Below are 15217 nucleotides of genomic sequence, written 5' to 3' on the forward strand. Positions count from 1 at the left end.
TAAGTAATACTGTAGTTGAAGCTATTAAAAACAAAGTTGTGTTAAAATCACAGAAATTAATAAAATCAATATAGATTAGCCTCAATCTGAAAAACAAGTAGATAGGAATAGGTGGTTATTATTAGCGAAGATGAGGATGAAGTACCTTTAACCGTTAGGAAAAAAAGACCAAAGGTAAATCACAAAAAAAACGATTCTCTAACAAATTCATCTTTCACGCTGTGGAAGAGCTACCATGACTTTGTATCACCTTTAACATCTATATCCTCTATGAATGGTTCGAAAGCCAACATACTCCTTGAATTTGAAGTTTATTCTAAGATGCCGATTTATGATAAAAAGTCAGAGCCAATTGAGTGGTGGAGTATCTGTTTGTTAAAAACAATATTTTTGTTATGTACATTGAATTTAATATATTTGTTGGCTTATTTATTAATTTAAACTATTTTATTAATTGAAACATTATCATGATGCTGATCCGACAGGAACAGTAGTTCCGGCCAATTGGACGGATCGGGCTGGATTAGTGGTATCGCCGAACCAAGGAATTTGTTATCGACATCTTCCACATTTTCGTAGATTTTAAACCAGCGTACGATAGCGTAATACGAATCAATTTATATGAAGAATTGATTTAGACTAGACTGAGAAGGGGGATGCACTGGCATGTCTCCTTTTTAACATTGCGCCAGAGAAAATTTATAAGAGATGCAGAACTGAACAATAGAGATATAATATTACTAATAATAATTCTACTCAGATATTGGCCTAAGCGCATGATTTAAATCATGTCGCACGCACTACTTGTAACTCCAAGGAGATGTTCGATGCACTCTAAACCGCAGCAGGTAATGTGGGCTTAATGATTAACGAAAGCTAAACAAAGCCCGTGGCATCAGGAACAGACTACAGAGTCAGAAACATGGGACAAAACTTTAATATTGGAAGCTATAATTTTTAAGTGATACAACAGTTCTCTTACCTAGGAATTATGGTAAACACCACGAACATCATATCGGAACAGATAAACCGAAGAATAGCACTTGCAAAAAGAAGTTATTATCTACTTATTAAACACATTAGAAGTCATAGACTAATCAGAAAACACAGATAGTGATATTGAGAACCTTAATACTCCCAGTCCTAATGTATGGATCTGCGACATGAGTGCTTTCTAATACAGATGAACAGACTCTTATTAATATTCGAGAGAAAAATACTCAAAAAAATATTAGGCTCAATAAATAATAATGGAACTTAGAATGAAGCTATACTACGAAATAGGCTAAGCCTAAGATGTAGTTAATCCAATACAAATTAGACGCCTATAGTGGGCAGGACACATGGCCGGAGCAACTAAAAGCTCACTGCAAGATGCACTCTATTGGCGAAACCAGAATTAATTATACAGTGTGGATCAGGATTTCAGGAAAATTGTGTGGCAAAGTGACACCAAGCTGCAAAGAATAGGACCGAATGGAGAATATGATTAATAATGAATAATTTTACTAGAACTGAATATATGTTATGTATGCATCTAAAAATGAACCACGGGGATACCCTAAAAGTATAACTATTTGAGCGCAAAAATCCCATATAGACCTAAGTATGAACACATGAGTCGATCCGATGGCGTATAGTTCAACGGCACTCACTTCATTGTCAATGATCTAGAGGTTTATTGGTTCAAATTTCGGTGCGGGCCATAAAAAATGAACAGTTTAATGTAGCACTTTAAAATCTAAAGAGTCCCCAAGATCTTCTACATGCGGGGTTAAAGTCGATAAGTTATACAACTAACGTTAATTTATGTTAAAAGTGTGTTTAGATAATCGTGTGATCTTAAAAGATCACACGATTATCTAAACTAGAAAGGTATAAGAATTTACATGTTACGAAATGGATGGAAAACTATATAAATGTTGTCTGTCTCTAGAATGACTTCCAGTTTGGAGGTTGAAACATGAAACATAAATTATATTTATGTGGTATTATTCCCATAAACCATTCAAAAACAGATATAGCACTGATAGAAATGGGATCTAAAATAACAAAATAAGTTTCTCAAGCAACTTACTTAAAATAGAGAAAGGTAAACCAGATAAATTTGGTAATACATCAAGAGTTCGTAGAAACAAAAAAAAATTGCCTAACAGATTTGCTACTCACCTAAGAATGAATGAGTGAGAATGAATGAGAACAACGAATGATAGTAGCATAAATGAGAATATTTGAAATGACAAAAGTGAATAAGATTAAAAATGAATATGTTAGGGAAAGTCCACAAAAAAGACACAGATCGGTTTCAAAATCATAGAGTTAAGATGGTTAGTACATTTTCAACGTCGAAATGAAAATTACCCAATATGAAGAGACCTGAGTGTTAATTTCTTGGTACACACAATAATTAAATAATATACAGCTATTATCTTTGTGTTTCTTTTATATATAATTTATAAATGGTTTTTTAATGTATTAATATTATAACAGATAGCTAACCATCTGTTGTAGAGCTTCTATTTTATTTTATATATTTATTTTATCATCACCATTTTCATACCAAGTATGTTTTGCATGAAAATAGAAAGTATGTTGTATGATATAAAGTAGGTCAACGTTATGTATTAACTCAGACAAAAATAAAACGTTTTCATTTGGTATAATATTAAATCAGAAAAGTTTACTAAAAGAACAGGTTGCTTATATAATAACAAAAATAATAAAATTAATTCATGATGTGTTTTGACTATTTCAGCTATGTGTATTTTTGTCGAAAACTATAAATCATAACTTGTAAAAGATGTTTCTAATTGATTAGCGTATTCAACTGTTATATTGCCTATAATACCATAGCTTATTCTTTCAGAATATAAACGGCCAATAACGGTTCATGGAATTGGAAAAAACTTTCGATATAATCAAACTGAAAAGTGATCAATTTACAATATAAATGAAAAATAACAATAATGTCGAATCTAAGAGATCAAAATCATGTCAAAAACAACAATAAAAACAAAAACAGAAGTCCCGATCATACTGGACTTACAAAAAAAACAATTCTTATCTATCATAAAAACGAAAATATACAGCATGTGCCAAAATATCGTAATAATTGTTGTATACATATGCAAATAATGCTCTGAGTAACCGGGAAGGATGATAAAATAGGAAATGTAGTTCAGATACCTAGACATTACCTGCTATCATGTCATGAGGATACAACAAATAGATTTGCGGAATGATTCATACTAGATATATGAAGAAATAAATGAAAATAGATACACAGATTAAGAATATATAGATTACATAGATACATAGATTAAGACCTGGGAATGATATAACTTTTACAGAAATGGAAAACAAAGGGAAAAACCCGAAAAGATGCATATAACACAAAAAACCGTCATTAAACACGAATTTGAAGTGACAATATAATGACAAAAGAGTAATAATATAAAAAGGAACGTGATGTGGCACTACATGAGTGACCGAGGAAGGGAAGCATAGCTTTCTTATCGTCTACGCACAGAGCGATGGTTTTTAATTTAATTTATTTTTTTTATTCGATTCAATTTTATTTTTATTTTATTAAGAAACATACATGGAACTGCGTTTACTACTCCACGTAGTGTGTGGTCGCGCGAATTTTCATTAAATTGCGTTTCCGTTTCATTTGCTATTCACAAGGCTTTTCACAAGGCAAGTGGAAAACTGATTATTATTTTCCAATATAATTCATTATGAAAAGTCCACGAATGAAAGTGTGTTACAAATAATAACGATAAAAGGTAAAATCTGACTTAAGGATGATTAAAAATACGTGAAATATCAGTGAAATGTCATTATTTGAAGTTCTACGTCTCATGATGGAAATATAGGATGAGGACGCGAGGAATGGCAATTATTAACAACAACGAGTGACGAAACAGACTAGGGAAGACTGAGACCCAATTAGGACTTTAGTACCACTCATGATGACAATGACGTGCTATAATGGGAGAAAATATGGAGGGGTAAAAGGGCTCTGTAAAGAAACCGCTCATGACTAAAAAATGTAAAAGATTGGACATGCCTGGATATACACTCACTGCTAAGATAAATATTGGCCGTAGTAACAGCCAATCTTCAGTAATGGAGGAGGTGCCTAAAGAAGAAGATGAACTAAGATGCGGGGAAGTGTAATAGAGAATCCGACACCTCGCAGTGTAAAAGCAAATGAAATGATGACAAGACAGTGGAATGAAATTACTACATAATCATGTTTCTCTATGATATGAAATATTTCAGTCAATGAAAGATTGGGGAAAAGTAAGATGATAAAAAGGGCATTGTTCATTCTGATTGGAAACAAAAACTTTGAAAAACTTAATAGACACCAACCTATAACTGAATAAATGATCATGATAACCCAAAAACAAAAAGACAGATGCAAGAAAATATATGACAATATAATACATCAAATGGAAGATATCCTTATGTTCTCTTCTTTTTCTTCTTCTTCGTCAACCATTTTCCATCCACTCCTGAATATAGGTCTCACCCAATTGCTTCCATCTTTCTCTATCTTGCGCCAATCTAATCCACTGTTTGCCTGCCACTGTTCTTATGTCATCTACCCATCTTTTTTGAGGTCTTCCCATGCTTCTTGTTGCGTCCTTGGTCTCCATTCCAGAATTCTCCGTGTCCACCTGTCATTATATCGGGCTACGTGACCTGCCCAGCGCCATTTCATTTTTGCAATTTCTTCCACAATATCCCTAATCTTCGTTCTACGTCTTATCTCGGTGTTTCTAATCTTGTCTCTTAGTGATATTCCAAGCATGATTCGTTCCATTGCTCTTTGCGTTGTTTCTAATTTTTTAGCAGATTTTTTGGTAAGGGCTACTGTCTCCAAGCCGTAAGTACAAACTGGTAGTATGCATGTGTTATACACCTTTTTCTTTAAGTTTACAGGAATGGAGGTGTTTTTCAAGATATATGCTAATTTGCCGAAAGCGTCCCATGCCAGTTGTGTTCTTCTTTTAATTTCAGCATCTTGATTTGGTTTTCCTAGTTTGATAACATGACCTAGATATACATAATGTTCAACATTTTCTATGGTATGATTTTGTATTGTTATATTTGTCTGGTCTCGGCTCAGTATTTTTGTTTTGCTGTAGTTCATTTTTAAGCCTACCGCTCCTGAAACTGCATTTAATTGTTGTAACATCTCTACGAAGAACAAACAGAGAGTATACGAATATAGGAAGGATATACCACTATATCTTTGGGTTAAAAACAGAAAAATATGTTTTTTTGAATCTCTTTCATTGCGGAATCTTAACTTTTATCAAAACCACGTTAGAAAGAACAAAACGTTGAAAACGACATTAAATATGGCAGCAAAACTAAATTAACAGTTGTTTATTTACTGTGAGTTATTACCAACGAGATATTTCAAAAACTATATAATACAACCATTAAATATATTCAAGGGATATAAATAAGAGATATAGTCTACAGAAGTGTTTCAGTAATTTGATGATACTAATACCAATACCTTCGCGATTAAAATTAAAATAAAAAGGAAATAAAAGTTTTAACATACTACAGGTTATTGTTACCCGAATACCCGAGACGTGATACCACGCATTTCTTAAATTAAAAATAGACTTTACCACTGCCATTTCCTCAATTAACCTCAATTACACATTAAACAAGAACATTAAAATGATGCAGAATAAGGTTCAAGAATAAAAACTACGAAAATTAGATAAAAACGAAATTTTTCACGATCGAAAAAAATTTAATCCCTAAAAAACAATGTTAAAAAAATCTTAAATAACTTCAAATCACGAAAAATAAAATTACGTGAAAACTACCTCAAATAAAATATAACAAAAAAAAATGAACGAATTAAATAATGAGTAGAATAAGAGACTATTAGAGAAAGAAAGGGGATAAAAATGAGAAACGCAGATATTTATATGCGATCAAAGGTGGAATTTATTCTCTTTTCAGAAGAGAAACAAAGAATCCGCATATAGCATCATGAAAGGAACCAGTACCAAGGGAAAATGAAGGAAACGTTTTAATAGCTTCTAATATCTTCAGAAATTTATATGAGTTTATATTTGGGATAGAACAAGATTTTTTTGTATAACAGACGTAACTTCAAGGTCCTATCTGTATGAATAGAAGTTTCAGTTCTTAGTTTCTAATACAATATGAAAAAAAAATTGTATGCAGTACATGAAAAATTCAATTTTTGGGACATACCTTGATTCTTGGATTAGCTAATTGAAGAGTCGATAAGGCAATGAAGCCTTAGTGTAATTGTAATAATCAAAAAATTCGATGAATACCGTCTCTCTCTCAAAATACAGAGAGGAGTCCGCCAGGGTTGCGTGCTGTGCCCACTACTTTTCAATGTCTACAGTGAAGCGGTATTTCAAGAGGCGTTCTCCGACTCAATAGAAGGTATATCTATCAATGGAGAAGTTTTGAATAACTTACGTTTTGCAGACGATACAGTAATAATGACGGATAACAACAATGATTTACAGAACGTAATGCAACGCCTTAATGAACGCTGTCATGAGTACGGACTGAAGATAAATTTAAAGATAACTAAATGCATGATCATGACTAAATCTGCACATGCAAATATCCAATTGACTATTGAAGATACTGACTGCAATTGAGAGTGTTAATAACTATAAATACTTAGGAACATGGATAACATCAGATGTAGACCAAACCAAAGAAATTAAGACACGCATTGAAATAGCATGTGCATCATTCATTAAACTTAAAAAGTTTCTTTGTTGTCGGGATATAAGGTTAGAACTACGCCTGAGAATGCTTCGATGTTACGAATGTTAACACGATGAACACGATGTTACGTGTTCTCTACTCTTCTTTATGGCTTGGAAGCGTGGACACTAAAACAAGTCCATCTGAATAAGTTGGCCGCCTTTGAATTTTGGTGTTACAGAAGAATCCTACGAATATCATAGATTCAAAGAATGTCAAACGTGGAAGTAACTAGAAGAATAGGAAATGAGGCGGAAATAATATTAACTATCAAAAGGACTTGAGTACTTAGGACATGTGATGTGATGAGAGGGCAAAAATACGCATTACTACAACTTATTATGCAAGGCAAAATCCGAGGAAACCGAAATGTGGGAAGACGAAGAATATCCTGGCTTAAGAACTTAAGGGAATGGTTTGAATGCAGTAGTGCAGAACTTTTTAGAGCGGCAATCAACAGAGTCCGCATAGCCATGATGATTACCAACCTTCGATAGAAGATGGAACTTAAAGAAGAAGACCGTCTCGCTTCATACTCTCAGCTAAGAATAATCAATAAATTCCTCTGAGATTAAATTTACAGAACAGATAAAAGTATCTAAATATCTAAACAATGAGCAGTAACGAAATGATTTATGGTAATAAAACTTATAAGTATACTTGAGATCAAATTATACAAACTTAGGCTGCACAACAAATTGCTCTGCAATCAGGTCAATCATACACTATTGATTTTTACCATATCATCAACCATAAACTGTTGAATTTTGTTATGCCAGCACCAGTTGCGCAAATTTGATCTCAAATATATGCGGCTTATAAGTACTGGAAAGTAGACATTAGCCATTATCAATATTCTACATTAGCGTTTCAAACGTATTCTTGTCCTCAATGTAAAAAGGCAAAATGATAAGTGTGAATCATGTAAATGTAATGAGTCCAATACCTTCAAACTTAACGAAAATTAATGACAAGAAATAAAGACAATCGGTTGGCAACATTAATAGAATCCTGAAATCTACCGTCCACAAAAAGTATACACTCCAATAGGCAGAGGAACAGAGATTTTCTGTTCTGAAAGCTGAGAAGATATGAAAAGGATAATTTAACTAAAATATCGTTAGTGCTTATCCAGAGATTATTCGAAGACAAGGAACGAGTCGAATACAAAATGGAAGAAACTTTGTAATATGTTCGAATATTAAAAGGAAATAATATATTGTATTCGGAAAAGAATGGTAAGCAATGTTTATTGTTGTAATTTTTGCAGTAACTGATACCCGGTAAAGGACGTTTACCGGGAGTGTAAATTAATCTCAACGCAAAATCTTGTTTGAAAACGAAGTTTATAAATGTTTAATCCTTAGTTATTAATGTAATGTGAGAGAAAAGTGTGTGAAGTCAAATTTATTGGATATACTCTTAGTTTGATACGTTAATTCCTGGGCTGGTTAATTTAAGAGTTTAAATAAGGTAATAAATTGCCTAATAGAGTAATTAAAATTACCACAGATGAAATAAAAATAATTTAAAAGATTCAAAAACTGATGATGGTAACCAACCATATATGCAATTGAGCAAACTTAAGCTTAAATGAGCAAAAGAGACACAAGTAGGAAGAATGAGTGCCGCTAGATAAGTATATCCTAAATAATTAGGCTATATTTGCACAACAAATAGCTCTACAAACGGATCACTCATACACTATGCGTTTTTATGCGATCATCCGTCAAACAATAACATACACCATACAATTGTTTGCACACCAGACCCATTTTGATCGCAGATGTACAGTCGGAAAAATGAAAGATTACCCATAAACGATCATATCAATCACTTATTTTGTATTTGCTGTATTTTTCTAGAACAAACATTTGTTATTTATAGAAAAAAGGCAGCAAATACAAAATAAGTGATTGATATGATCCTTCATGGGTAATCTTTCATTTTTTCGGCTGTATGTGACTTGAAAGTAGTAAAAGGTAGGCCATTATTAATAATCTACTAAAAGGCTCCCATATTTTCCAGATTTGTTCTCGTACTTAATATAACAAACACATTACGATTGTAAATAAACAGGAAGCCCGAATAGGGTCCAAAAGATAGATCAGACAATAGTTCAATACAAAATATGGAAGGTAGAATACCAATACTAAATTAATTCCTATGGACAAGTACAACAGAATATAAACAAACGTTCGTATACGAAAAGCAATAGTAAAATCAATCACAATACATGGCGCGGCATGTTTTTACTAGATATGTCAAAAATAACAAAAAGAGGAAATGGAAGCTCTTGAAATGGACCTCTGACGTTTATGACACGTTTTAAGTAGTTATGCAAAGAACGAAAGAACTAAAACTGAAGGAATAACTCGTCGTACAAATATCACAGAATCAGAAAAACAGAGAATCTTAGAAAGACGACTAGAATGGTTTAGACATGTAGGAAGAATTAACGATAATCGATGAGCAAAGAAAATACTAGCGTATATTCCGTGGATACAAGAAAAAAAGAAGACCTTCATCAGAATGGAAGCAAGAGTGATTAGGGGAGATGGAGATTGAAATCAAAAGCCGCAGGAGGCAGTTAAAGCGCCGTATAGAGTCCTTCTGGTGCCCGTTTGAGTGCCAAATTGAACTAAATATGAAACACGAAATTCTAATTAAAAAGTATAGATAAATGGCAAGTAGCAAGCTACATAATAACCAGAAAACCTTGGCTAGGAGAAATTGTGTCACCAAAAAGGACAATGATAAGATAAAAAATAATAACAACCATGCTTTGATTAAAAGCGCCTTTACCTATGGAAAATATAGGGTAATATAGAAACCTATTGTTGCCAGTAACGGGTGGTGGAAATCCAGCAATATACCTACTTAAATCTAGATGACCTTTGAATTAAAAAAAAAAACTAGAGTATAAGACTTAAACGTGTAAATAGTACTCCGGAGTGTGTAGCTATAGCAATATTAAGAAGAAACCATGAAAGAATTACACATATTAAACCATCGAAAAAAAAAAAGATTTAAAGTCTAGTAGAGTATAAGAAAAATAGAAGTATTTATTCAAATATCAAATAAATTCCATAAAAACAAATATTTATAGTACATAGAAAACTTAAAAAGTACCTGCTTTGCATATTAAAATAATATGTGTAGCCGACTATCAAAATTTATTGTGCTATCCTCATGCTTGTTGGAATTGTAGCAAAAAGATTATATTTAAATTTTCGCGCCACATACGTGGATATTTCACAGAAGGTGGCGCTGGAGCTCGTATATTGATTTCTAAATATTTCAAGGTCAACAGGATGTTTAAGATGTATTTTGAACCGTGACGTCAGAAGCTTGGGCTGTGTTCCAACAACCTAATTATTTTTGATATTTTTTTGTCTGGGATTTCCATTCATTAAATTTCTTATCACAGCAATATTTTTTGTTATACTGGCACTGAAACTGAATTATTTATGCAAGTACATACTTAAAACAATGAAGTACCAAATTTCAGGCCAAAATAAAAATGGCTTAGAAATTATTAGATATTAGTTTCTAGAGAAAAACAATATGAAAAGATAAGGACTTAATATCTAAAAAAATACCCAGATAACCAGTCATAGTGTTAGGCATAATTCAGATTAACTAGTAAACAAAATTAAAGCAACTTACTGCCTTCTCAAACAATGGAATGTGAGTTGTATACGAAATAGTTGGTTGATGAAATTTGTTGCTAATATTCTACTTACGAACTTCAGACTTGGATCCTAAATTTGTACTTGACTAATCTTAAATTTGTTAAAATTGTAACAAAAATACCTACATAGGTCTGTAATAGGCTTAATTTTCAAAAGGTCAGTTGAAGGGCGGTGTTTAACGGTGGTATTTAAATTTAACAATTATTTCAATATTGCATTTAAGAGATATCTTTATTGCTTTGATAAGAAAATTAATGAAAGTCATTCACCAAATTACTTGACGTATTTGAACACAGCCAAATTCGTCTATAGAAATGGAGGCCATTACTTTTAATGTACACAGAATTAGCTATTTACGTACCTAGTTAGAAATATGCTAATATTAAAGTTGGGAACGATAAAATATTTTCTCAAAATTTAAAAAAATAATTATTAGTATCGTTTGTGTTACCTTCATTGATCGTATGCCATTTTTGGCATAACTGAAAAAAATTATTTTAAAAACCAGCCCTTTCACGTAAAAACCTAAATGTTTTTACACATTTATCTGTTTTTACGTTTTCAAAGGCTGGATTATATTGCAATCTTGTTAATTCTTTGTGTTCTGGGTATAATTAGCCCCTAGGGTGTGTACCCACGCCTATTAGGAATGTGACTGCGAAACGGCGTCCATGATTTCCACGTTATTTAATCGATCTCAACGTTAAATTTAACATATTTCTGGCCTCGAAAACAGAAATTTGTGAAATTTTGCCGTAAAAATTAATGCAAACCTTTTAATATCACATACAAGCGCCATTACGACCTAAATAAGTATTCACTTATCAGGAATATTATTGAAATGGCATGAAAAGTCACTCATTCACTGTTTTATCTGTCCTGATATGATGAGGGGACAGATATTTTGTTTAAAGAAATTACGCATATTTTCATGTAAAAGTAAACCGACTATTCTCTTTGGCGAGGAGACCACAAATGATTTTATTACGATGAAGAAAATTGATATCGAGCTGTTGTAGCTTGGAAACGGCCTGTGCGTTTACGTAGTTGTCAGTTTCAACCAATGAAAACGTCGCAAACCAAAGCCATTGGAGGTGTATGACCTTCTACAACCTAAATACTTTCTACAACGCAGCATAAAGTTATTAACTTTATTTCATTATTTCATTAAAGTTTTATACATTTACAATAAAAATTATTGAATTCACATAATTATAAATTAAATCCAGTAAAATGTGTAGTAATATACAAAATCATAAATTACTTTAATTTGTACAATCTCGACATTCGCGACATCTATTATGTAATAGACTTACTAATTTCGAAAAAATATCGTTTTCTAAGTTAAAGCAAATTCAAATATTGATCGTTTGTGATTTATTTTTATTAGATTTATATAATTAAGTTAATAACGTTACAAAAGTACAGTAATAATTTAAGTTCCGATTTAATGTATGTTGCCGTTATTATTATTTAAAGTGTCATTTCAAGAAAATTAAGATAAAATATTTTTTTTTTATTGTATAATGGCTTTGGCATAGCCAATTAGCCAAAGATAAAAGAGAAATAATAATAAAAAAAAAAAAAATGTTGGCATCTAACTTTGTATACGTTGGCGGTGGGAGGAATTGAGTATCTCTACAACCGTTATAGACGGTCATAATTCTGGTAAAAGATGAAGAATAGAGAGACAGAGGTGGAAATCTGTCACCGGCATAAAGAACATAATAATTAAAGTCAGCATAATGCGGACTTAGAGGTGGAAGAATCTCTAATAGATCCTCAAATAAGGACTTAGATGTTAAGATTTAGCAACTTAACAATGTAAAAACATAGGGAAGTGAAGAACGACAGAAACTCTAGGGAAATTCTATACACCCATCATATCAGTAGGTACCTACTGGGGAGGGGTGCAATTATATTGTATAAAAATATATAATAAATACGACAAAACAAACTGCCAAAACTACTAAGCTTTCTTGATATCGCCTATGGAGGTACGAATTTTAAATAATTGGACCATAAACATCGCAGAAAATGTAATAAGAAAATAACAGATGAGTTTCCGAAAGGACATTGATAGATTTCGAAAAAACGTCTGATATCGTAAATAAAAATATACTGTGGAACGTTATGAAGATGAGAGTTTATTTAATATATCTCATAAAAGTAGTTATAAGCTCATAGGTATGTCAAAACCAAAACAATATATTTCATCTTATCGTGCAGACAACAAGGTAAATAAAAACAAACAATTGCCTAAGTTTGTTTGCATAAGAGTGTGACGTGACTGCTGAATTTATTCTAACTTTTTCCAATATATACGTAAAAATATAATAAAACGTTTTAATTTATTGCCCTTGCTGCAAAATAGCAATACAAAATAGAAAAATACAAAAAAATGGGGAAACAAGCCTTTTTTTATTCAATGTTTTTCAACCACTAAAGACGCGTCCACACTGGAGCAACATTTTTCAACATAATACAATAAAAACTTGTTACAACATAAAATGTTTATATTTGTTGGAATATGTTGTGTTGCGTTGCATAAATTGGTATTGCGATTGAACACAAGTTGTAGTATGGTGCATAAATCCGTTTTTAGCGGTAAAGATCAAAGGATAATATGAAACAAAGTGAAACATTTGTCGACATTGCTTCGATGTGGACGGATTGTTGCGAGTTGAGACCTGTTGCAAATTGAGTGAATAGACAGTAGACAGACCGCCGTATCTCAGTGTTTTGTTTATTATTTTATTATAAAAAGTGCCTGTTCGTGTATTTAGGTTTTAGTTGGTTTTAGTAATGGCGTTTAAGTGGACTTCGGAGAATTGTTTAAATTTAATTGACAATTATAGACAAAATCCATGTAGGTATTTGGAATCCTACAAATGTTAAATATAAATGCAGAGAATCGAAAAATGATGCATGGAATGCAGTTTGTTCAGCTGTAGGATGCTTATCTCAGGAAGAAACAAAAGGAAAAATCCGTAACTTGGTGGCTTAGTTTTATAGAGAGCAAAAAAAAATATCGAAGCATGAAAAAATCTGAGGCAGGCGCTCACTTTCTTTCCAAGTGGTATGCATACGATGCATTAGTATTTCTTCGAGACAAAAACAAAGTCTGCCCATGCAAGGAAAGTGAAGCTGAGAACGTGGTAAGTAAACACACAATGTTTTTAGATATTAACTTTTCTATTAATAATTATTCAAACAAATAAATAGGCAATTTCAATTTATACACGGATTATAATTCAACAATTATTCTGCCACGGCACCACCCCCAAAGGTCTAAAGAAAAAATCTGCAAACAAAAGAGTTTCTCTTCTCCACGATCCTTCTAAAACACATCCTGTATCTTTATCTTCACCGTCATATATGTACCTGGGGGATTGTAGAAATTTTTAGATCTTGAACTATTCCTTAAAAAATTATGCAAGTAAATGCAGGCCATAACAACAACTTCTGCAGTTTCTGGTTCTAAAAGTAATGGTTTTCTAAATATTCTAAAAATCGAAGATAACATTCCAAAAACATTTTCCGATATTCTTCTCGCTCTACTGAGACGGGAATTAAATATCCTTTTGGGAGACCCTTTGTCATGAGCCCCAGGGTAGGATTTCAGTAAATTTGGTGATAATGGGAAGGCATCATCCCCTAAAAATACGTGATGGACTAATTTCTCACGTCCTGGTAAAAAGCTATATTCTGGAAGGTTGAGTTTGCAGCGAGTTAATAGTTTTTTGAATAATGTATTTTCGAAAACTCCTCCATCAGATATTCTCCCTTGAGAGCCTACATGAAAATACAAAAATCGGTAATTAGCATCCAATATGCCATACAGAATGATGCTAAAAACGTTTTGTAATTGAAGAACTCACTTCCACTGTTTTTTGGTGCTTGTATTGCAATATGCTTGCCATCCATGACGCCTACACATTTTGGAAAATTCCAAAGAACACTGAAACCATTAGTAATTGTTTCCCATTCTTGAGCAGTTTTAGGCATCTGAAATACAAAGATATCCATTACTTACGCTAAAAATGTAGATCACTGTAATATTAAGTGTTTTCCTACTTTGTAGTGTTTACATTTTATACAATGTATATTTCTTTTCAGGATGACCTTAATGACTCTTCCTCCGAAACTGATTTAGATGATTCACATGTAACAGATTGTGATGAAGGTGTAAATGAGACCCAAGAATTTCAAGATGCAGAAAATGGCAACCAAGGCATGAAAGACTTGTCTAACGATGGTTCTCAAAAGCCATCAACATCTAACGCTGCTTGTGAGGAGCCTTCGGCATCTAACAAAGCCTCTCAAGAGCTTCGTAAGGAAACCGTGGAAAATCTGAACAGCACAATTCTTGATGAATTTAAACACCTTAATAAAACTAGACGTGTCACATAAACACTTACAAGAAAAATCGATGATAACGCTCGACAAGAAGAGGCATATAAAATAATTAAAGACATACAAAATAAACGACAGCGAGACAAATTCGATGTATTTGGAGAACATATGGCGTGTAAAATTAGAGATTTGAATACCACCTGCGCACAAAATATTGGAGAACATCTTATAAATAATATTTTGTTCGATGCAAATATAGGTAAATATGATTATGGAATGGCACAATTAACTAACACATATGAGTCAATTTTATCAGTGCAACCTTTTACGAGACCACAATCACATTCACCGTATTGCAGCACACCAGCTAC

At 32.5% G+C, this 15217-nt stretch overlaps 1 protein-coding gene across 1 annotated transcript; it reads left to right on the forward strand.

The window, feature by feature from the left end:
- Positions 1–13521: 13521 nt before the first annotated feature.
- LOC140435946 (uncharacterized) lies at positions 13522–14903 on the forward strand. Its single transcript, XM_072524657.1, has 2 exons — positions 13522–13648; positions 14610–14903. Exons 1-2 carry the CDS (start codon positions 13529–13531, stop codon positions 14901–14903), a joined length of 414 nt encoding a protein of 137 aa, XP_072380758.1. The 5' UTR covers positions 13522–13528.
- The last annotated feature ends 314 nt before the right edge of the window (positions 14904–15217 follow it).

Source organism: Diabrotica undecimpunctata, chromosome 3 (genome assembly GCF_040954645.1).
Source record: "Diabrotica undecimpunctata isolate CICGRU chromosome 3, icDiaUnde3, whole genome shotgun sequence".
NCBI lineage: Eukaryota > Metazoa > Arthropoda > Insecta > Coleoptera > Chrysomelidae > Diabrotica > Diabrotica undecimpunctata.